The 25,079-nt window shown below is 38.1% G+C and overlaps 1 protein-coding gene across 5 annotated transcripts in view; it reads left to right on the forward strand.

Moving 5' to 3' along the window:
* Nucleotides 1–25,079, forward strand: part of LOC124619417 (START domain-containing protein 10-like) — a 146,569-nt gene that overhangs the window by 73,764 nt on the left and 47,726 nt on the right. For all 5 annotated transcript variants that reach the window (XM_047145782.1, XM_047145784.1, XM_047145783.1 and 2 more), the window contains 2 exons: nt 18,174–18,321; nt 22,774–22,926. In XM_047145782.1, coding sequence (XP_047001738.1) covers nt 18,174–18,321; nt 22,774–22,926 — 301 coding nt within the window. The remainder of the gene's footprint in view (nt 1–18,173; nt 18,322–22,773; nt 22,927–25,079) is intronic.

Genomic DNA, 25,079 nt, shown 5'->3' on the forward strand with positions numbered 1-25,079 from the left:
ACACTTATTTCATGTGGCACTTCAGATGTTTCAGACTGTGCTTTCATAAGATTTTGGAGCAGATAAATTCTACATTACTGTCCTTAACTTCTACAACATTACTACTTTCTGCATCTGTGCAAGCAGTATCCTTTTCCTTCTTTCAAGCCTTACCAAAATCCTCATACTCATCACCAGATAAGCTTACTTGCATTGATTTTTAACCCACCACTTATCATATTCTTTCTGCCTTTTCTCCACGTACACTGACGCAATACTGCAGCACAAAGCCCTGTCCTATTCCTTGATCTACACATTCACTGCCCTGTCTGCTCCTATAGCCTTTATTTCCTTAGACATAGAAGGTCTGTTCAGAACATAACTGAAATTTAAAAAATTAAATTGTTTTATTAATTTTACACACTGTTGGTCTTTATTCCCTTCAGAGTACTCCCCTCCTCTAGTCACACACTTTTCCAAGTGGTGTTTCCATTTCACAAAGCAATCCTGAGTAGCTTCATTTGAGATGGCCTTTAAGGTCCATAACAAATTTGCTTTGATGTCATCAGTACTCTGAAAACAGCATACTTTCAGCACTGACTTTAACTTCAGAAATAAGAAGTGATCACAAGGAGGCAGGTCTGGTGATTAAGGAGACTAAAGGAGGGCAGTCATCTAATTTTTGGCATAAAAGTGATGAATTGACAAAGATAATTGAGTGGAGGCATTGCTGTGGTGCAAGAATCTAATTGTCTTGCCACAACTCAGTCTTCTGTTGTGAATTTTTTCATGTAAATGTTGCGGAATGCTTTGGTGGTACACATGGTTCACTGATTCATCTTGAAGCAAGAATTCAAAATAAACAATTCCGTTAAAGTTGAAGAAAACAGTGAGTATCACTTTGACATTGGATCGAGACTGGCATGCTTTCTGATCCTTTGCATGGGTGTTTCATCATGACTGGCTCATTCAAGGAATTACTGACAAGTGTCTGCTTGATTTTCTTGATGTTGTTCTGTCATCAAACGAGAAACAAATTTTGCTGTAACTCGATGCATATTCAGTTTTTACAATGGCATGATCTAGTTGAGATGCTAACTCCTTCTGCAATTTCTTTGACAGTCAGTTGGCAATTTGCACTCACTAGGTCGTTGTCTTTCTGAATGAGTGTGTTATCAGTTGAACGGGAAGGTATTCCTGGTCGAGGATCATCTTCAGTTGATTGATTATCACTTTTAAATCAAGAAAACCATTCATAACATTTTGTATGACTCAGAGCATCATCTCTGTAAGCTTGTTTCAAAAATAGAAGCATTTCTATTAAAGTTTTCCCCAGTTGCACACAAAATTTTTCCATTGCATCATTGCTTTGGAAAAACGTAATTTTAAAAAATCACCATTAACACTTAAGCACGTTGCACTTAAATAACAATATCACAAAAACTAAATGAGATATCAACACCCCAAAAGCAAGTGGTTACAAAGAAGGTAATGCACGAGGCAGTGCTGCAAACCAAGTATCACTAATTATTGCTTTTGGCATGCATTACAAATTGTTTGGCTATTTTTTTAAAAGACTTCATAACCCTCTGTCTGCTTGCAACCGAGCTACCTCAGCTGCTAAAATTCACAGTGTTTCTGTCAGGATTTCCCCTTGTGATGAACCCTTTACCAATTGCACAAACAGCAACAAATGATGAGAACTATTAAGGTTTATGGCATTTGAATTCAGACACTGGAATATGAAGGAACTACTGTTTTTATGTCTTAATATAAAGCAAAGTGTATTGAATGACGGGCACACAATGAATAAACTAAGAGTGGCTGCATCCAAGGAACATCAAAAGAAATGTAACTGTGACACTATTAATATCTTAGGCAGGAGATTTTAAAAGTGGACATAACATTTCAATTTCAATGCTGCCACTGTTTGAGCATCTTAAAATCTATTACTGACAATAGTCAAACTTGTGCACAACATCAAAAACCTAACTTTGCTATGTCGTTTGCTGAAAATGTCTGCATTTTGTTTTTTAACTTGGAACTTATTTGATAATGATATTGGTTATAAGTGTCTTTCGATCTTTTATGAACTTTGGGATTTTTTATGACTTATCATGCTCTGACTATCCATTTTGAGTTTTGTTTGCTTGATCAAATTGATTTCTGAATCATGTAGCAGATTTCACAGCCATATCACATCTTTTACTGCTATGCTGACTGCCACATATTCTGCTTCGGTGGTGCTCAATATTACCATTCTTTGACACTAAGAGTACCACATTATCCATCCATTTGATAACAGAAAAACAAAATGGTCATTCGACCACCTTGTTTCTCTATATCTCCCTCATAATCTAAGTCACTGTACTCAAACCAGAATCGTCTCGTCTTCACTCTTTCTGTATTATATACCAAAGTCTTTCATGCCTTGCACATGCTTGAAAATGTGTATGACCGCTTGACAATTACTCTCATCATAATTGTTCAAGTATTTGCTCGCTATGAAGTCAAGATCTTGATGACTAACAGCTGTGATAAATTAAAGTGAACCAGTTGCTTCCCTGTGTGGAAATTTTGCTATAACTGATGCGTTTTCATCCCCTGAGTACAGTTTCACATTTGTATCCACCAGAACAGATACAGGATTCGATTTTTCCAACACAAACATTCCAGGATTCGTGTTGCATGTGCTTTTTCGTGCAGAGGCAACACTTTTTCTTCTGTGTTTGCTTAATTTCCATTCTGCAAAACACTTTCACTTCAGAGACAGTTATTACAAATATTTTTGCTGTTTCTTCTACGATGACCTTGAGGTATTCTTTGCTTTTCACAATCAACAGCCTGTCATCTACAAAGAAAGCGAAAAAGATCTGATCATTTCCAACTTCCTCAGTGAAGATACATTTATCTACATCACTCTCTTTGAAATCGAACTACTTCTAGAATTTACAAAGCATTTGATTCGAGCAACTGGAAGCTTACTTTAAAATATGTGTTGACTTTTTAAGCTCACATACATATTTTTTCTCATCCAGCATCACACCTTGGGGCACTGATATATAAATTTTCTCATTTAGTTTTCCGTATAAAATTTGATTTTTACCTCAGATTGAAACCTTTTAAACTCTTCTTCAGCCAAAATCATGAGCAAAGCACACAGTGAATCATGTCTCTACTGGCAAGAAAGATTCGTTGCAGTCCAGTCCAGAGCATTGAGTAAAGCCTCGAGAGAGAAATTGAGTTTTATATCAGGGGATCATTTTCAGCTTTTGATACTTGGATTTTGAAAACCCACTTTCAGTCTATTGTCCTTGGATCTCTCTTGGCACGATGACTCATATTTTAAACAGTGGAAAATCCAGGTTGGAATACCAACAATTATGGAAAGGATATATTGCTACTCGCTGTAAATATGCCATGTTGAGCTGCAAACAGACACAACGAAAAGACCATTACAAGCCACACATTAATTGCGAGTTGCAGACAGACACAAAGAAAAGACGGTTACACACTAATGTGTACCCGGGCACAGCTAGTGCCAAAATTCCAAGAATACAACCTTCAGAGAGGTCTTGTTGAAATTGTTTACACAGCAAAATTCAGTAGCAATTGACTTGGAAAAGTTGTGAGAGAAATTACAAATTAATCCGATTACATAGGCACAAAAAAAAAGAGCCAGAACTTTCAGTGATAAGGCTGTTGTACCAAACTTTCAAATAAATGTTTTGGTATTAGTATGCGATTTTTTATCATAGCTCGAATTTAAAGAAGGAAACAAGCAAATTTTTTCAGCTTTACAGTGGACCGTTTGAATTTCAGGATGTACCACATCAAAAGTAATAGATCTAATAGACCCTGATACAAGTCAAGATAAAGGATTATGCACTATAGATACGATTAAAAGATATAAGGCCCCAGGAGGGCTCAAGCCCTCTGCGAATTTGGTGGATTGACAAACACCGGCTGTCAGAGTTAAATTGTTTCCGTATTTCTATCTTAGTTTTCTTGGGGACAATTTCTATCTTCTTTTACTATTCTATTATCTTTTATTAAAGTTATACCTTCTGCTCCCACTTCTTCCTGGACCAGAATGAAAAAATGCAACACCAACATCTTCTTTACACGTAGCATCTAATGTTAATTCAATTATAATTGCATCAGTGCGGTTACAAAGATAGCCATGGGAACTATAAATTAACATTTCAAGGAAAATTTTGAAGATATATGATGTACATGTAGTGCTTGAAAAGCCAAGAATAACAACAATATTTGCTCTATTATCGTATGGCAGTAATAGAAAGTGTAGGAATTTATAACACTATGACACTTGCAGAGAAATGCTTAAACTCACAACATCTTCACATAAACTGTGAATATAGTAAGCTAAATATTCTGGAATTTAGAATAAGAAATTATTGGTTTTGTACATTTTTAAAGATAAAGAAAGAAGAATAGAATGGTTGGGTTTGTATTTTTTTTATTAGGGGAGGATAATCATGGGTATTGATCAGTGAATAGACTGACTACAGAAATTATACTGACAATTGACGATGACATATGTGAAAATATTTGCCTATTCAATTACATTTCATAGGAATTCGTTAGGAGCAAATTTTGGGTGACTGTGATGATGAATCTGTGGCTAGTCTATTATGCAGGGGATGCCAAACAACTCTCCCTCTGGCACCACGGTGAAGAACCTTAGTTAATTGGTCCCTGGGTGTGGGGTGGTAACTGAATCCATCTATAGGGTACTATCTTCGTTGATCCTAACACAAATGTCTTTCTCTTTCCTTTTTTTACTTCTCTGTTAGAAGTACCAAACCTGTCTTCCCTCTGAACATACACAAACTTCCTATTGTAGGATCTTCTTTTTACAGTCTATATAGTGGAATTTACAATGTACGACAGTAGGATTGCATTGACGGGTATTTCATGTGTGACGATGACAGTGGACTAATAGGATACATCATAATTTTTTTTTTTTTTGGTTAAGTAAGTGACACATGTTAGTCACACCACATGTTGTAGGGGAAAAGAGTCCAGGTACTAGATGGAAGGCAGGACAAACCAATGGTGTGCCAAAACATGTAGCCGATTAAGACACAATATCTTAAAAGTTAAGAAGAGAACAAGAAGGTTTGATAACTGGCATTCAACAAGAAGTAGGTCCATAAGGAATAAATTTTAAGTACAGGAGATGGAGTGCTAACTTTATCCTAGCATATTGATAAGAAATACCTGGAATAAAATCTTTTCTATTGTCTAAATCTAGTAATTATAAGAAAGTAAAGGATTAGCTGATTAGTTGAAAGTTTCAGTCAGTAGAAGCAAGATTGTTAAGGCTTTCGTGGCAACTTGTTGACAAACTGTCTGTTGGCTTCTGTCTCGGGTTCTTTGGCCGACGTTTGGCTGATGGTTTTTCTGATGTTTTGGCAGCACAAGTGGCTGACATTCTAAAAGCTTCAGCTTTGTTTGCAGGTGGTGGACTGGAGCTGAGCTTGTGGCCATAGACTGTATGTACTTGGCACACCAATGACCAATGGCTTCTCCGCGGTTATTTGCGGTGCTGTTCTGCTCTTGCTACCTGCAGTGGTCGACTGTTGCAGCCATTAATGCTGGCGACACATCAGAAAAATCGTCAGACAAATGTCTGCCAAATAATCTGAGACAGAAGCCAACAGCAGTTTATCAATATACATAAGTGTGAGAAGTATGTGTACATAGTGATGTTATGTGTGTTATAAACAAGAGTAGGAAAAAAAGCAGGTAGAAGAGAGGGGTTAAGATATTTAGATAGAGAGCAATGAGGTAATGTTAGCAGAAAGCGATTACGGGAGAAACTTACTATTTAGAGGAGAAAAAATAGAAAAAAAAGGGACTAGTAACTGTGTTTACTGATGAAGTTAAAATGGTGCATACACAAGTAGTGGATGAGGCATAGGAGAGGAAAAGGATAGACGGATCCATAGGAGGAATGCCTCTACCTCAGTCAGGTGAATCTGTGGGAAGAATGACCTTTACAATTTAATATAGGTAGGAGAGATGTAAGGTTAGACGGACCCACAGACGGGATGGTCTATACCTTGGTCAGGTGAATCCATTGAGGGACTGACCTGATTTTTTGTTTTAGGGAAATAAGGATACACACACACCTATAATGGTATGGAGGTTTTACACAGTGACTGCCCTTAGAAAAAGTGTAAGTGCAGTGAATACAGAAGTACGAAGCTGTAAAATGACTGGTGGTCACAATATTAAAGTTTTCTCCAAATTAGTTCTATAATCGGATAGACTTAACTGATAGTAGAGGAAAATGATTGGAGCAGGAATGTTCCACACTTGTTGACTAGAGCCTCTTCTGAGATTTGACTCTATCTATATCCGGATCCCACTCCAGCTACTGCCAGATCTGGGTGCTGGCAAGTCCTCTCCATTTGGCTCAGTCCTCCCATCACTTTTCTTCGTCCTTATGCTGCCAGGTCACACCTCTGCTTTCCACAGATATTCTCACTCCTGTTTTCCACCACTTTCTTGGGTGCCCTCTAGGTCTTTTTCCATCTATCTTTAGTTCTTCCATAATTTTGGGAAGTCTCTGCCCACGTATGCTCATAACATGCCCATACCATCTTAATCTCTTTTTTTTTTCAATTTCTCCTTTCATACTTTCGTGTTTAAGGTCCTTTCTAATATCTACATTCCTTACTCTGTCCATTCTTGTTTTTCCCTTAACTACTCTGAGAAATTTCATTCCCCCTTCTTGCAGTCTGCTCCAGTCCCTTTTTGTCACTGTCCATGTTCCTCCTCCATAGGTGACAATAGAGAGGTATTAACTCTTATACATAAGGAGTTTTGCTTTTTCTGAAACTTCCTCATTCCGAATCAGGTGTTTTATTGTTTGGTAGAAATTGCCTCCCTTCTGCAACCTCCTATTAATTTTGTTGGTTTATTCTTCCATCACTAGATATTTCAATCCCTAAATATTACCACATTATCTGCAAAAAGCATATTTTTGTCTTTATCTTTTACTATATCTTTAACTGCCCTATTCATTCCCTCCATCACAACATTAAAAAGTGCAGGAAATAGTATACTTCCTTATTTAAGTTCTTGTCTTATTTCGAAGTATTCGGAGTTCCCCAATGGTGTTCTAATTGTACAGTTGTGTCCTCTGTACATTGGCTTTATTACATTAATGTGTCCATCTTCTATGTCTGTCTTCTTCATTTCTTCCCAGTCTTTCCCTGTCAACTGAGTCATATGCCTTTTCTATGTCTATAAAAACCATTATCACCCTTTTGTTATACTCCCAAGTTTTTTCCATCAGTTGACGGATGGAAAATGTCAGGTTGATCATTCTTCTTCCTTTCCTAAACCCATGCTGTTCTTCACTCAGCTCCTTCTCTATCTTTTCACTTATTCGATTTAGTAAAATTCTTTCAAAAATCTTGGCTGTATGACTCGTAAGAGTTATTCCTCTGTAGTTTTTACAAAGTCTTTTATTGCCTTTTTTTTGAAGATTGGAACAATGTCTCCTCTTCTCCAATTGTCAGGTATTGTACTGTTTCTCCACACACTTGATACAGCCACTGCATTCCCACTGGACCTGCTGCTCTTATCATGTCCACTGATACTTCATCTGGTCCTGGGGCTTTCCCCCCATTCATCTTCTTCACAGCATTTGTCCTAATTCTGCTTCCCAACTTCTCTCAGTTTCTCCATTATTTGTTGTTTCCTAGTGTAAATGCTCCTCGGTGTTTAACAGTTTCTTAAAATGTTCTCTCCGGAGATCTTTTATATTCCCTGGATCTTCAATCACAGTACCATCCTCTGTTTCCATCTTTACTGGTACTTCAGAAGCTTTCCTTTTATTTTTCATCATGTTATAGAGCATTTTCTAATTTCTCTTCGCATCTTCTTCAAGTTTTTTCGTAAACTCTTCCCACGCCTTTTTCTTTGCTGTTTACACTATTTCTTTGCACTTCTTTTCCTCTATATATCTTTTACTGTCTTCGACATTTTTAGTTTTCCACCACTTTCTCCATGCTCCATTTTTTTCTTCTAACTGCTTGGATTGTGGTATCATCCCACCAACTTGCCTGTCTTACTTTTTCCTTTCCAGATGTTCTACCACATACTTTTTGTGCTACTTCGGCTAAAGGGTCTTTGAATAAACCCCATTCATTTCCTACATCGCAGAAAACTTCTTTTGGAAATGATTGTGTGATTAATTCTCTATGTTTCTCAGCACTTTCACTCACCTTCAGTTTCCAATCCCATATCCTCATCACTTTCTTGTGTTTTCTATTCTTCACACACTGATTCATTTTCAATTGTCCCACCAGTAATCTATGGTCTCCGTCTGCACTCACACTTGGAATTACCTTCACATTTGTTACTTTCTCTCCATATTCCCTATCTACTAGAATATAATCAATTAAACTCTTGGTTCTTCCATCCAAACTGTATCTGGTGATAACATGACTTTCTCTCTTCATAAATCAGCTGTTTGCTATTTTCATTCCATTCCTGTGGCACAAATCCAGGAGTCTTTCCCATTCTTCATTTCTGCCTCCATATCCAAAACCTCCCAACACTTGCTCAAATCCCTTCCTGTCTTTGCCTACCTGTGCATTAAAATCTCCCATCACTGTATTAGCACTCTCTATATGGTTCTTTAACCCATTAACTGATCGGAGAGTGGAATGTCAGATCCCTTAATCGGGCAGGTAGGTTAGAAAATTTAAAAAGGGAAATGGATATGTTGAAGTTAGATATAGTGGGAATTAGTGAAGTTCGGTGGCAGGAGGAACAAGACTTCTGGTTAGGTGACTACAGGGTTATAAACACAAAATCAAATAGGGGTAATGCAGGAGTAGGTTTAATAATGAATAGGAAAATAGAAATGCGGTTAAGCTACTACAAACAGCATAGTGAACGCATTATTGTGACCAAGATAGATACGAAGCCCACAATTACTACAGTAGTACAAGTTTATATGCCAACTGGCTCTGCAGATGACGAAGAAATTGAAGAAATGTATGATGAAATAAAAGAAATTATTCAGATTGTGAAGGGAGACGAAAATTTAATAGTCATGGGTGACTGGAATTAGAGTGTAGGAAAAGGGAGAGAAGGAAACATAGTAGGTGAATATGGATTGGGGCTAAGAAATGAAAGAGGAAGCCGCCTGGTAGAATTTTGCACAGAGCACAACATAATCATAACTAACACTTGGTTTAAGAATCATGAAAGAAGGTTGTATACATGGAAGATCCCTGGAGATACTAAAATGTATCAGATAGATTATATAATTGTAAGACAGAGATTTAGGAACCAGGTTTTAAATTGTAAGACATTTCCAGGGGCAGATGTGGACTCTGACCACAATCTATTGGTTATGACCTGTAGATTAAAACTGAAGACACTGCAAAAAGGTGGGAATTTAAGGAGATGGGACCTGGATAAACTGAAAGAACCAGAGGTTGTACAGAGTTTCAGGGAGAGCATAAGGGAACAATTGACAGGAATGGGGGAAAGAAATACAGTAGAAGAAGAATGGGTAGCTTTGAGGGATGAAGTAGCGAAGGCAGCAGAGGATCAAGTAGGTAAAAAGACGAGGGCTAGTAGAAATCCTTGGGTAACAGAAGAAATATTGAATTTAATTGATGAAAGGAGAAAATATAAAAATGCAGTAAATGAAGCAGGCAAAAAGGAATACAAACATCTCAAAAATGAGATCAACAGGAAGTGCAAAATGGCTAAGCAGGCATGGCTAGAGGACAAATGTAAGGATGTAGAGGCCTATCTCACTAGGGGTAAGATAGATACTGCCTACAGGAAAATTAAAGAGACCTTTGGAGATAAGAGAACGACTTGTATGAATATCAAGAGCTCAGATGGAAACCCAGTTCTAAGCAAAGAAGGGAAAGCAGAAATGTGGAAGGAGTATATAGAGGGTCTATACAAGGGCGATGTACTTGAGGACAATATTATGGAAATGGAAGAGGATGTAGATGAAATGAGAGATATGATACTGCGTGAAGAGTTTGACAGAGCACTGAAAGACCTGAGTCGAAACAAGGCCCCTGGAGTAGACAACATTCCATTGGAACTACTGACGGCCTTGGGAGAGCCAGTCCTGACAAAACTCTACCATCTGGTGAGCAAGATGTGTGAAACAGGCGAAATACCCTCAGACTTCAAGAAGAATGTAATAATTCCAATCCCAAAGAAAGCAGGTGTTGACAGACGTGAAAATTACCGAACTATCAGTTTAATAAGTCACAGCTGCAAAATACTAACACGAATTCTTTACAGACGAATGGAAAAACTAGTAGAAGCCAACCTCGGGGAAGATCAGTTTGGATTCCTTAGAAACACTGGAACACGTGAGGCAATACTGACCTTACGACTTATCTTAGAAGAAAGATTAAGGAAAGGCAAACCTACGTTTCTAGCATTTGTAGACTTAGAGAAAGCTTTTGACAATGTTGACTGGAATACTCTCTTTCAAATTCTAAAGGTGGCAGGGGTAAAATACAGGGAACGAAAGGCTATTTACAATTTGTACAGAAACCAGATGGCAGTTATTAGAGTCGGGGGGTATGAAAGGGAAGCAGTGGTTGGGAAGGGAGTAAGACAGGGTTGTAGCCTCTCCCCGATGTTGTTCAATCTGTATATTGAGCAAGCAGTAAAGGAAACAAAAGAAAAATTCGGAGTAGGTATTAAAATTCATGGAGAAGAAATAAAAACTTTGAGGTTCGCCGATGACATTGTAATTCTGTCAGAGACAGCAAAGGACTTGGAAGAGCAGTTGAATGGAATGGACAGTGTCTTGAAAGGAGGATATAAGATGAACATCAACAAAAGCGAAACGAGGATAATGGAATGTAGTCTAATTAAGTCGGGTGATGCTGAGGGGATTAGATTAGGAAATGAGGCACTTATAGTAGTAAAGGAGTTTTGCTATTTGGGGATGATTGTCGAAGTAGAGAGGATATAAAATGTAGGCTGGCAATGGCAAGGAAAGCGTTTCTGAAGAAGAGAAATTTGTTATCATCCAGTATTGATTTAAGTGTCAGGAAGTCATTACTGAAAGTATTCGTATGGAGTGTAGCCATGTATGGAAGTGAAACATGGACGATAAATAGTTTGGACAAGAAGAGAATAGAAGCTTTCGAAATGTGGTGCTACAGAAGAATGCTGAAGATTAGATGGGTAGATCACATAACTAATGAGGAAGTATTGAATAGGATTGGGGAGAAGAGAAGTTTGTGGCACAACTTGACCAGAAGAAGGGATCGGTTGGTAGGACATGTTCTGAGGCATCAAGAGATCAGCAATTTAGTATTGGATGGCAGTGTGGAGCGTAAAAATCGTAGAGGGAGACCAAGAGATGAATACACTAAGCAGATTCAGAAGGATGTAGGTTGCAGTAGGTACTGGGAGATGAAAAAGCTTGCACAGGATAGAGTAGCATGGAGAGCTGCATCAAACCAGTCTCAGGACTGAAGACCACAACAACAACAAACAACTCATTTTCAAAGTCCTTCATCTTTTCTTCACTACATCCCACTTGAGGTGCATAAATCTCGATAACTTGTAGTGTTTCTTTTTGAAATCTTAGGTTTAAGATTATGATCCTGTCTGATATATATATATCACACTTTCAATACAGCTTTGTACATTCTTGTTCACCATCACTGCCCCACCATTTCTTCCAAAACTTTTGACTCTAGAAATCAAATATTATCCATATATCCAACAACCAACTCCTCAGGTACTAATAATGTGAGAAAGAGTAGCAGGTAACCAACTATGTACATATACAAGAAGTAAACAAGAAACCCTTAAGTGTACTGGCTTGAAGGCAATGCATTGTTGAATAAATAAATAAATATAGAAAACCATAAGCAAGCGGACATGATAGACACATGATATCTTACTATGTAGAAAGACTTGTCATTACAGGACAGTTTCTTGCATCAGATAAGATGTGAAGTAAAAAAGATGGAGATACACGAAATAGACTAACACTGTTTAGCGCAATTTACCTAAAATGAAACAACAAAATTGAAAAGATGTGTTATTAAAAATGAAGTTTTATTGCTTTTGAAAGAAGGAAATAATATCAAGTGTTTTTAAGTAATTTGGGTGTTTACAGTTGTATGTACATGAGAAATCAAATCTTTTTTTGAGATTATGAGAGGTCCTGTCATCTTTCCTTTAAGTGGGGGAATATGACGTGTTACATGCCATTTAGGCAAACGACATTTTGCACTCCTTATGTAGTACAAGGAAAGACGATCGTGGTAGAATAGTATTAAGTAGGGAGTTAATCGCAGAATATATACTGTATGGGGGTGTTTGTTTTCGTATGAGCAGACATTAAATGTGAGGTGTGGAATATGAGAAAAAGGCAAGATGTAACAACAAATAAATGGCTTCACCTGCCAGGGGCAGGGCCTTTTTCATTTTGGCAGTGTGGCTTGGCGGTTGCTTGACCATCAAAGAACAACCACACCCTCCAAGAATGAAAACAAATGACAAGATGGTTGTGTAGCAAATGAAATATATTGTAATCTGGATTGTTATGCTGAGCCTTAGAGGTGTATGTCATATAAAAGTTGGTGTTTTACTCTAATTCACTAGTCACTTTAATAATCTGTACACGCATTCAAGGAAATGTGTGTTTGTACAAGGAAAATAGTGGATGTACCTTTTTGTGATATGAGTAGAAGTTACCATCTTTTGCTCCAATATTAGCTGCAGGATGTGAAGAGGTCAAGTCTTTCATCAGCTACATATGGAATTAGAAAGAAGGATCCTTTATTGTATGATTATATGATAGCGGAACAAACACTGGTAGCAGTTACTTCTGTAAAATATCTGGGAGTATGCGTGCGGAACGATTTGCAGTGGAATGATCATATAAAATTAATTGTTGGTAAGGTGGGTAACAGGTTGACATTTATTGGGAGAGGCCTTAGAAAATGTAGTCCATCAACAAAGGAGGTGGCTTACAAAACACTCGTTCGACCTATACTTAAGTATTGCTCATCAATGTGGGATCTGTACCAGATCAGGTTGACGGAGGAGATAGAGAAGATCGAAAGAAGGGTGGCGCGTTTCGTCACGAGGTTGTTTGGTAGGCGTTATAGCATTACGGAGATGTTTAGCAGGCTCAAGTGGCATACTCTGCAAGAGAGGCGCTCTGCATCGCGGTGTTGCTTGCTGTCCAGGTTTCGAGAGGGTGCGTTCCTGGATGAGGTATCGAATATATTGCTTTCCCCTACTTATACCTCCCAAGGAGATCACGAATGTAAAATTAGAGAGATTCGAGTGCGCACGGAGGCTTTCCAGCAGTCGTTCTTCCCGTGAACCATACGCGACTGGAACATAAAAGGGAGGTAATGACAGTGACACGTAAAGTGCCCTCCGCCACACACCGTTGGGTGGCTTGTAGAGTATAAATGTAGATGTAGATGTAGATTTCAGAGGAACTGATTAGCAGGACTTCTACTTCAAGATTATCAATTACAGCAAGCTGATTAAAAGAAAAAGGTAAATATGTCAGAGTTCATGTTGGGTGACACATCTCATGAAGAGTTCTGACTCAGCTTCATTTACAAGTAGTAAGCCAGCAGCTACATAAAACCTTAAATCTGCAAGAAAAACACTTCAAGTTCAGCAGCTGCAGCAAGATGCTAACCTTGCTGCTGTAGGAACTCACAATGCAGACAGAAGCCAGCTTGATGGCCCCAGATTATAGAATGGTGAAGTGCTCCGAATCCTGCTAATTCCCCAATGTGGGGAAAATGGGTTTCAGCTATAATGCCTGCACATGGAAGCAGTGGTGAGAAGTGTTAGTGTGTGTCAACAGACAAATGACAGGCAAGACGAGTGAGCAGCTGCACTGCCCTGGGTCCGAACTGTAGGCTGCCGAGGGTGGAGGCCAGTAGCATCAGATTGTTGGCTCACAGGAGACCCACTGGTTGGCAGGTGCTAACTCACCAGCATTGGATTTAATGCAGTTGGTAGGCCTACTGCTAGCAGAAGTGGCAACAGTTTGAAGACTTTAGTCACCTTGTCGCCTTGTAGGCTGGTGCACCCCTCTCCTTTTAGGTGGTGGCTGACAGGCTGTGTATATTTATTTAAAAATGAGAGGTATTTACATGGGCTTTGCTGGCCACTCTTGTACCAGAATAGTGATTTCTATCATGTAACCCATAACAGTGTTCTGACTTGGCCGTGTGGTAATCAGGGCACTGACCCTACGGAAGCTCAGCCTTCAGCTGCACTGGTGGTATTACATGAATAACTTAGGAGTAGGTATCCTTGAAGTAGTGAAGCAATTTAAACCACTTAATAAAATTGTCTTCTGGTCCATATTACATACCAGTTGGATTCCTCTCAGACTATGCTCTTGCAATTGCTCCATACTTAACAGTTATATGCAACCACTTGGTCGATGGAAGATCTGTACCCAAAGACTGGAAAGTTGCACAGATCACATCAATATTCAAGAAAGGCAATAGGAGTAATCCACTAAATTACAGGCCCATATCGTTAACACTGATATGTAGGAAGATTTTGGAACACATATTATGTTTGAACATTATGAATTACCTTAGAAAGAGCAGTCTGTTACCACATAGTCAACATGGATTTTCAAAACGTTGTTGTGAAACAGAACTAGCCCTTTACTCACATGTAGTGTTGAGTGCTGTCGACAGAGGATTTCAATTTGATTCCATATTTCTAGATTTCCAGAAGACTTTTGACATTGTACCTCACAAGCAGCTTGTAATCAAATTGGATGCTGATGGAATACTGTCTCAGTTAAGTGACTGGATTCATAGTTTCCCGTCAGAGAGGTCACTGCTCATAGTAATTGACTGAAATTCATTGAGTAAACCAGAAGTGATTTCTGACATTCCTCAAGGTAGTGTTACAGGCCCTCTGCTGTTCCTTATCTTTATAAACGATTTAGGTTGCTTGCAAATGATGCTGGCATTTATCATCTAGTAAAGTGATCAGAAGATCAAAACAAATTGCAAAATGATTTAGGTGGTGCAGAAATTGGCAGTCGACCCTATGTAATGAAAAAAGTGCATTCATCCACGTGAGTGCTAAAAGGAATCTGTTAAACTTCAGTTACATCATAAGTCAGTCGACTCTAAAGTCCGCAAATTCAACTAAATACCAAGGAATTACAATTATGAACAACTTAAATTGGAGAGAACACACAGAAAATGTTGTGGGGGAGGCAAATCAAAGACTACATTTTATTGGCAGAATACATCGAATATGCAACAGATCTGCTAAAGAGATTGCCTGCACTACACTTGTCTGTCCTCTTTTGGAGTACTGTTATGCAGTGTGGGATTCTTACCTGATAAGATTAATGTAATACATTGAGGAAGTTCATAGAAGGGGGCAGAACACTTGTATTGTAGAGAAGTAGAGGAGATAGTGTCACAGACGTGATACAGGATTTGGGATGGAAATAATTAAAGCAAAGACATTTTTAGTCATGGAGGGATCTTCTCACGAAACTTCAGTTACCAGCTTTCTCCTCCGAATGGGAAAACATTTTGTTGACACTGACCTACATAGGGAGAAACGATCATCGTATTAAAATAAGGTAAGTCAGAGCTTGCATAGAAAGATATAAATGTTCTTTTTTTCAGTGTGTTGTTCGAGATTGGAATAATAGAGGATTAGTGTGAAGATGCTTCAATGAACCCTCTGCCAGTCACTTAAGTGTGATCTGCAGAGTAGCCGTGTAGATGCCTCTGGTCCGACGTAACTGCTCAGTACTGTGAAGTGGGTTTTTACTGCATCAGCAGATTAGACCTGTTGCAATTGCTGTTGTGTGGCCCCATTCTCTCTTCCTTCCAGGAGCTTCTTGCAGTAACCGTGGGCAGCGTCCATATTGTATTCAATCACCTGAATAAAATAATGATAGTGTTTTTCCCTATCTGCTTTATTCCTCATGTATGCATGAAATTATTCTGCGTATGTTCATGGCTGAAAGACTAATTCAGAATATGCAGTCTGTAATGCAAGAGAAGGAAGCGAGGTTAAGGGGAACATAGAAATTTTTGGTAGCAACCTTACATATGTAGCCAGTACAAGTGTATGCACTGGAGATTATTGTACATCCTGGTTTACACTTTTGAATGCTGTAATCCATGAGCCTCTCTCTCTTTGGGCGAAAGCTTATTTGTGACAGTCTTTTTGTTGTGCCTGTCTGCGACTTAGCATCACCGCAGTATGCTGAGTAGCAACTTTCCTTTTGATATATTGTTAAATACCATCCTGGATTTTCCATTGTCTAATAATGTACATATACAGGGTGAGTCACCTAACATTACCACTGGAAAAATTTTGTAAACCACATCAAATACTGACGAATCGATTCCGCAGACCGAACGTGAAGAGAGGGGCTAGTGTAATTGGTTAATACAAACCATAAAAAAATGCACGGAAGTATGTTTTTTAACACAAACCTACGTTTTTTTAAATGGAACCCCGTTAGTTTTGTTAGCACATCTGAACATATAAACAAATACGTAATCATTGCCATTTGTTGCATTGTAAAATGTTAATTACATCCGGAGATATTGTAACCTAAAGTTGATGCTTGAGTACCACTCCTCCGCTGTTCGATTGTGTGTATCGGAGAGCACTGAATTACGTAGGGATCCAAAGGGAATGGTGATGGACCTTAGGTACAGAAGAGACTGCAACAGCACATTACGTCCACATGCTAACACCTTTTTATTGGTCTTTTTCACTGACGCACATGTACATTACCATGAGGGGTGAGGTACACGTACACACGTAGTTTCCGTTTTCAATTACGGAGTGGAATAGTGTGTGTCCCGACATGTCAGGCCAATAGATGTTCAATGTGGTGGCCATCATTTGCTGCACACAATTGCAATCTCTGGCATAATGAATGTCGTACACACTGCAGTACATCTGGTGTAATGTCGCCGCAGGCTGCCACAATACATTGTTTCATATCCTCTGGGGTTGTAGGCACATCACAGTACACATTCTCCTTTAACATACCCCACAGTCCAGAGGTGTAAGATCAGGAGAACGGGCTTGCCAATTTATACGTCCTCCACGTCTTATGAAACACCCGTCGAACATCCTGTCAAGGGTCAGCCTAGTGTTAATTGTGGAATGTGCAGGTGCACCATCATGCTGATACCACATACGCGTTTCCAGTGGGACACATTCTATTCCACTTCGTAATTGAAAACGGAAACCACGTGTGTACGTTTACCTCACCCCTCATGGTAATGTACATATGCGTCAGTGAAAAAGACCAATAAAAAGGTGTTAGCATGTGGACGTAATGTGCTGTTCCAGTCTCTCCTGTACCTAAGGTCCATCACCGTTCCCTTTAGATTCCTACGTACTTCGGTGCTCTCCGATACACACGATTGAACAGCGGAGGAGTGGTACTCAAGCGTCAACTTTAGGTTACAATATCTCTGGATGTAATTAACATTTTACAATGCAACAAACGGCACTGATTACGTATTTGTTTATATGTTCAGATGTGCTAACAAAACTAATGGGGTTCCATTTAAAAAAAAAGTAGGTTTGTGTTAAAAAACATACTTCCGTGCATTTTTTTATGGTTTGTATTCACCAATTACACTAGCCCCTCTCCTCACGTTCGGTCTGTGGAATCGATTCGTCAGTATTTGAATGGTTTACGAAATATATACAGAGGTAACGTTAGGTGACTCACCCTGTACATTTAAATACTGTAGTCACAGGGTGGTTGGCTCATCTTCTTTCAGTTCATGATCAACCCTACACAGTATCTTGCTCTATTATTTCAGACTTTCTTGTTATTGCATTTTGATAATACATTTTAAAACATATGTTTGTAAATAAAATTTAACTCATTGTGTGACTGTGAATGAGTGAGTGGATTAGGACAGAGGGGTGTGACTTTACTTAACCTATAAAACAGGTGGGAAGTAAAAGTCGGCACACAGGAAAAACAACAGTGAGGAGAGAAATGTGGATGAGAAAATATAGTGGAGATAATTTGAGATTAAGGAGGAGAAATGTCCATATACAACATTCTTCTACTGTCTCATAACTCATGTACATCATCTTGAAAGTTGTTTTATTTTATGTATTTATTTTTGAAGGTGTGGACAACTTTTGCTGATGTAGTTCCTCTTGACTTGTATGATGTGTTGCATGATCCTGATTATAGAAGAATTTGGGATTTGAATATGATCGAATCTCATGATATTGGTTACCTGAATCCCAATAATGATGTTGGATATTATGCAAGTAAGTATTAATTTGTCCTGATCTCTTCAATAAGTACTTATTTAGATTTATCTCTGCTTCTGTCTTTTGAAGGAAAATGCACATTACTGACCCCATTCTTGCTTTTTTATTGAAAGTTTGGGTCAACTTCCACCCATCCTGCAATTTTGTAACATATTTAATGGCAGACACTGCCCTTTAGTTTGATGCAATTGCCACCATGTAGGTTTGATCCTAGTGCTGACAGGCACACTTAAGCATCTTTTAGGCAATGGGTGGTGTCAAAGGCGTGTCATCTGCTGCTGTGCTGTGAGAGGGTTTTTTGTAACTGCCCACACCCTGCCAACAATGGAAACAATGTACTTGATTTTAAGAAATTTTCTAATCAAAATAAAACTAGACAGTCTCTAATCATGTGATGACACAAAGGAAATTAAAGAAAATTAGTAGACATGCAGTTCCTAGGAAGTAAATCGTAATATACTGCTAACTGCTTCTAGGAAGTTAATGTTACTGTAAACTTTATTGTAAATAAAAACAAGTGGATATTATCTGCTACCTGCAGCATTGTGGGGCAGCATCTTACATCCATACTCTGCACTGAGTACCACTATAACTTTTCCCCTTCCTGTTCCATTTCTGTATTTTGTGTAGCCCATGTCCCCTTCCCATGAACCATGGACTTTGCCAAGGTGGGGTGATTTGCATGCCTCAGCCACTATATTGATGCAAACACAATGGATTTGCATCTGGGGAGTGCCAAGACAAACAGATGGTTCCCGAAGAGGCATGGCAGCAGAGGGGCAGCAGCCTTTTCAGTAGGCTGCAGGGTCAACAGTCTGAATCATTTGCTGATCTGGCATTGTAACATGAGCCAACATGGCCTTGCTGTTCTGATACTGCACGCTGCTAAGAGCAATGGGAAATGAGGGTAGCTGTTCTTCCCAAGAATATGGAGTTCTGTCATACAGTTTAATGCTGAAGGCATTCTGTCAGATAAAATACTGCAGAGCTAAAATACTCCCCCATTTGCATTTTCATATGGCATCTGCTCAGAAGAATACCATCATCAATAAAAACAAAACAAGCACACAAAACCTCTTAATCAGGTAAGTTTGGTGGAGGAGGGGGAGGGGGGTTAGAAAAAAAAGGACTTCTGGTCTGATGAGTACAGGGTTAAAAATACAAAATCAAATAGTGTTAATGCAGGAGTAGGTCTAATAATAAAAAAGAAAATAGGAATGTGGGTAATCTAGTAATCAACTAAGAACAATGTAGTGAATGCACTATTGTAACCAAATAGACACAAGGCCAACACCCACTACTGTAATGAAAGTTTATATGCCAACTAGCTCCACAGCTGACAAAGGAGTTTGAAAGAATGTGTGATGAATTAAAAGAAATTATTCAGATAGTTAAGGAAAATTAAAGTTAAATTATGATAAGGGGTTGGATTTCGATGGTAGAAAAAGGAAGAGAAGGAAAAAATAGTTACAGAACATGGACCGCAGGAAATGCATGGAATGTGAAGCTATGTGGTAGAATTTTGTGCAGAGCATAATTTAATCATTGTTAGCACTTGGTTTGTGACTTGTGTAAAAAGGCTGTATAAACTGAAGAGGCACTGCCTTACATAATAATGCTTAGACAGAGATTTTGAAACCTTATTTTAACCTGCAAGACATTTCCAGGGGCAGATGTACTCTCTGAATATAATTTATTGGTTATGACCTGCAAAGAAAACTGAAGAGATTGCAAATAAGTAGGAAATTGAAGATGGGACCTTGATAAATTGAAAGAACCAGAGTGTTTAGAGGAAGCATTAGGCAATTATTAACTGAAAATGAGAAAGGAATGCAATAGAAGACAAATGGATAACTTTGAGAGCTGAAATTGTGTAGCCAGCAGAGGATCAAATAAGTAAGAAGGCACGGTCAGGTAAAAATGCATGGATAGCACAGGAGACATTCAGTTTAGTTGACCTAAGGAGAAAATTAAACAGGCAAAACTTAATACAGATGCTTGAAAAAAGGAGATTGACAGGAAGTGCAAAATTATAAAGCAGGAATGGGTTGAGGACAAATGCAAGGCTGTAGAAGCATGTATGACTAGGGTAAAGACTGATGCTGCCTATAGGAAAATTAGAGAGGTCTTTGGAGAAATTAGAAGCACCTGTATGAATACAAAAAGCACAGGAGGCAAGCCAGCACAAAGCAGAGAAGGGAAATCTGAAAGGTGAAAGGAATATAGAGAAGAGCTATACAGGGAAAATGAACCCGAAGGCAATATTATGGAAATGGAGGAGGAAGTAAAGGTAGATGAGAAAGTAGATATGATACTACAAGAAGAATTTGACAGAGCACTGAAAGACCTAAGTTGAAACAAGAACCTTGGAGTAAACAACATTCCAACTGATATCCTTGGGAGAGCTAACTGTGACAGAACTATTCCACCTGATGTGCAAGATATATGAGATGGATGAAACCCACTCAGATTTCAGGAATAATATAAATTCCAATCCCAAAGATGTAAGATACTGACAGGGGTGAATATTAGCAAACTATCACTTTAATGAGCCATGTTTGCAATATACTGACATGAATTTTTTTCTGAAGAATCGAAAAGCTTGTAAATACTGACTTTGGGGAAGATCAGCAGTAGTGTAAATACTGGCTTTGGGGAAGATCAGCAGTAGTGACCCTGTGTCTTATATTAGGAGATAGATTACAGAAAGGCAAACTTACATATATAGCACTTGTAGATTTGGAGAAAACTGTTGACAGTGTCGAGTGGGCTAAACAGAAGATAGTAAGTGCATAATACAGGGGCAAAAGGTTATTTACATCTTGTAGAGAAACCAGACCAGAGTTGAAGGAGATGAAAGGGAACCAGTGGTTTAGATGGGAGGGGGACAGTTTGTACCCCTCTCCTCAATGTTATGCAGTCTATATATTGAGCAACAAGGAGAACTTTGGAAAAGGAATTAAATTTTGGTAGAAGAAATAAAAACTTTGTGATTTACCAGCGACATTGTAGTTCTGTCATATGCAGCAAAGGACTTGAAAGTGCAGGGGACCATAATAGATATAGCCATGAAGGAAGTTTGTAGGATAAACATCATCAAAAGTAAAACAAAGGTAATGGGATGCAGTCAAATAAAACCAGGTAGTGCAGAAGGAATTAATTAGAAATCAAAACACTAAAATTAATAGATCAGTTTTGCTATTTGGCTAGCAAAATAATTCATGATAACTGAAGTAGAAAAGATATAAAATGCAGACTTGCAATAGCAGGAAAAGCATATTTGCAAAATAGAAATTCGCTAATATTGAATATAAATTTGTAGAAATATTTGTCTAGAGTGTAGCATTTTACAGAAGTGAAATTACATGATGAGCAGTTCAGACAAGAAGAGAATAGGTTTTGAAATGCAGCCCTACAGAAGAATGCAGAAGATAGGATGTGCACATCAAATAGCGAATTACGAGGTGCTAAATAGAACTGAGGAAAGAGGAAATTTATGGAACAGTTTGACTAAAAGAAGGGATCAATTGATAGGACATATCCTGAGGCATATAGGAATACTGTTAATAAATACAGAACATACAAAACTGCACTTAAAATATTTGTAATGAGAAAGAAATTGATGTTTATAGACACTGGGGTGTATGAAATATATAATGAGCAGTATGAGTTACGAATAACTCCATCTATGTACAACAAAAGCAAACTGCCAAGTATCTGCTGAAACACTGGAGGGAATATCCCTGACAACCCTTCTGGAGAAAACAGAAAGTGAAAGCTATAACTGTTTGTGATAGCCATGGTGTTGTTCAACGTAATAGGTATTTTATATGTTCTGTAAGTAGCTATGATTTATCAGCATCTACATGTAAGATAACAATGCAAGATATTTATTTAACAGATATATTTACCTTGTATGTTTAGCTTTTCAACCAGCATCTGCATTCGTATGCAGTGAAAGTTCTATCAACTAGAAAAATATTTCACACACTACTCAGCAGCACCTAATGGGTGGTGATTAGAAAGTGTGAATTTTGCTATTTGAAGGTGCATGTAGATGCCCAAAAGTGGTTAGTCTTGAATAAAAATTAAATTTTATAAAGTTGTAGCACCTGCTGAGGGTTTATTTCATTATTATATAAGATTTAAATTAAATATCTGTTTAATTATTTGTATGTTTTCAGAGTCAATGTTTGCATTAGCTGGAATTTATTTTACCTGTTGCTAAATAATTGTACTTTTCCTCAGTTTTCAGTGTGTTTCTGAATGACACACTAGCTGTTTCTTGTACCTTCCACATTGAAGCCTACATTTATAATCTGTGAATCACTATGAAATGCATAGCTTATTGCATTTTGGTGCCACCAAAATGTGCTTTCCAGTGCCCAGTTACAATCTGATGATTTCTGCGATGAGCTTTTATGATTGTTATTATTTTTATTATTTCAGTGTCTTGCCCAGCTCCTCTCAAGAATAGAGATTTTGTACTACAGAGGTCATGGCTTGACACAGGTCAAGAACAATATATCATAAATCACTCTGTGCACCACAAAAATTATCCACCAAGAAAAGAATATGTGCGTGCAACATCCTATCTTACAGGTAGGGAAATTGTGCTAGTAGTGCTATGTAGTGATTTAATTTACCTGTGTCTGGAGTAACAAGTGCCACATAAAATGAAAGGAAATAGTAAATTACACTAGGTACCAAAGCTAATGTTTCAGCAAAACAATAAACTATATGACTTATGCTCTTTGTACTACTTCTTCCTTCAGGGTGTATACGACCCGGGACAAACTGGGAGATCTGGGAATTTTTTCATCCGGGAGAAAACTGGGAAAAACCCGGGATATTTTTAGAATTCCAGGAATTTTTCATTGTTTTAGTTTTCAGTTAAATTTTTGTAATTTTGACTGGTAAGAACCGATACTCTAACAAAGGATATTACTGTATCCCGCTACTGCAAAATGATACTTCAACAATAAAACATAAACAAGAGAAAAAAAAACAAAAATAACTTGAAATTGCAAAGGAAATGCGCCATATACAACAATGACACACAGTGCTCATGCAAGCGTCTGCCAATTGAAAATGTGTCAAAGGCTTTAGGAAGACTAAGCAATGCTTCATAACAACGAATTGCTTCCAATGAGCGTCAAGTCGCAACTGTTTACATTCAATTTGTTTTAGCAGTTACGTGCGGTCACATGCACTGTTGTGTCATGTTTCAGTATTAAGATTCTCCCACTTCTGGCTACAGGAAGGTGGCTGTTGGCTGTGCAAGCAGTCGCAGCAAGCAGCTAGATGCTACCGGGAAAAGGGGGTGCCAAATTCATATTCTTGAGGAAAAAAAACTTGTTTCACAAAGCGCCTAGCAACCACCGCACGTTTGTGTATCGATTATTCATTTGATTTTGAAACGCTTCCCTGTTGGTTTTTGAACATGTTTGAACAAATTTTAAGTTGATTTCTGAATGAATCATAAGTTGACTTTTGAATGCATGCATAGTGTACGTGATGTCCCTGTCAGGAGGAGAATCCTCGTCGCATCTAGAAGTAAACTTTCCGCAGACGAGATGGGGATGGGGCTATACGAGCTGAGGGAGTAAAGCCAAAAGGATGGATGCCAATCGCTGTCTGATTAAGTGGTTGATTGGGTTTGCAAATGATCAGTATTGTTGTAATTACTAGCGAAATCCATAGATTCAGACTACCAGAATGGAAATAAATGACTGACAGGAATAACAGGTGAGAAAGATTCTGTATTATCTTCTCAGTGTATCCAAGAAAATGAAATTTTGACACAAAATTTTGGGCCAGATCGCTACACTAGTAAGGACCAATAGGACAGTCCCCGGCTAGCAGCAACTGGAAAATAATCACGGAATAACTAAACTCGTGATTATGACAGGGTTAGTGAAGTTAATCGGTGAACAAATTTTGACAGTGGCAGCAATAGCTACAGAATTGGTGATGACAAGACTGTTTGTTAGAACGAGGAAGGAGAAGAAACAGGGACATCACACAAATTATGGAAGAATGAGACGATTCCAAATTTATATAAAAATTTCGTAATACTACTTTTCGATCTCATGCTTGAGAAGCTGGTGCGTATGAATGAAATGTGAAACTATTTCCTAACGTAAAGCATTTTGCTTGTAGTAGGCCTTATAGGCATTTGGCATTGGTACTTCGTGGATTATATTCTGTCGTGTTATAAAAATGACCATTTGTGCCAAAACAGTCTCATTTATTTGGTGTGTTACAAAATTTCTGCCATATTAGAAAGGTCTATTTTGTTTTATCTAGCAGACAGTGACAAAATAGACTTAATCAGATCGAGAAGCCACACCAGTCTTGGGTATTATTTGTATTAATAGCTTTTTCAGTATTAGATAACAACATTTCGATTTTTCATGTAGCAAAACGTTTGACGAACTTTGATGAGATAATAGATTCATTCGCAGAAAGCTGCAACAAGATTAGGGAGAAAAAATGCTAGGAGCTAAGGTTTAAAGAAATGTTTAATTTCTTGCTTATCTCTTGTCAGTATTGGTTTTATATATCCTATATTTAATTTTATGTCACACAAAACAGCAATTTATTAACTAATAGGCAATAAAGAGTTCAGATTTTCTGAAGAGTTTTTGTTCTCTCAATTACAAATAATCCCATCCGCTATTAATTGCGAGTGGTGTTTTTTTAAAAAAAAAAGAGGGGCAGGATGTCAAACCGGTCGACTGGGAGCGGGAGAG

The sequence above is a fragment of the Schistocerca americana genome, chromosome 6 (assembly GCF_021461395.2).
Source record: "Schistocerca americana isolate TAMUIC-IGC-003095 chromosome 6, iqSchAmer2.1, whole genome shotgun sequence".
Classification (NCBI taxonomy): domain Eukaryota; kingdom Metazoa; phylum Arthropoda; class Insecta; order Orthoptera; family Acrididae; genus Schistocerca; species Schistocerca americana.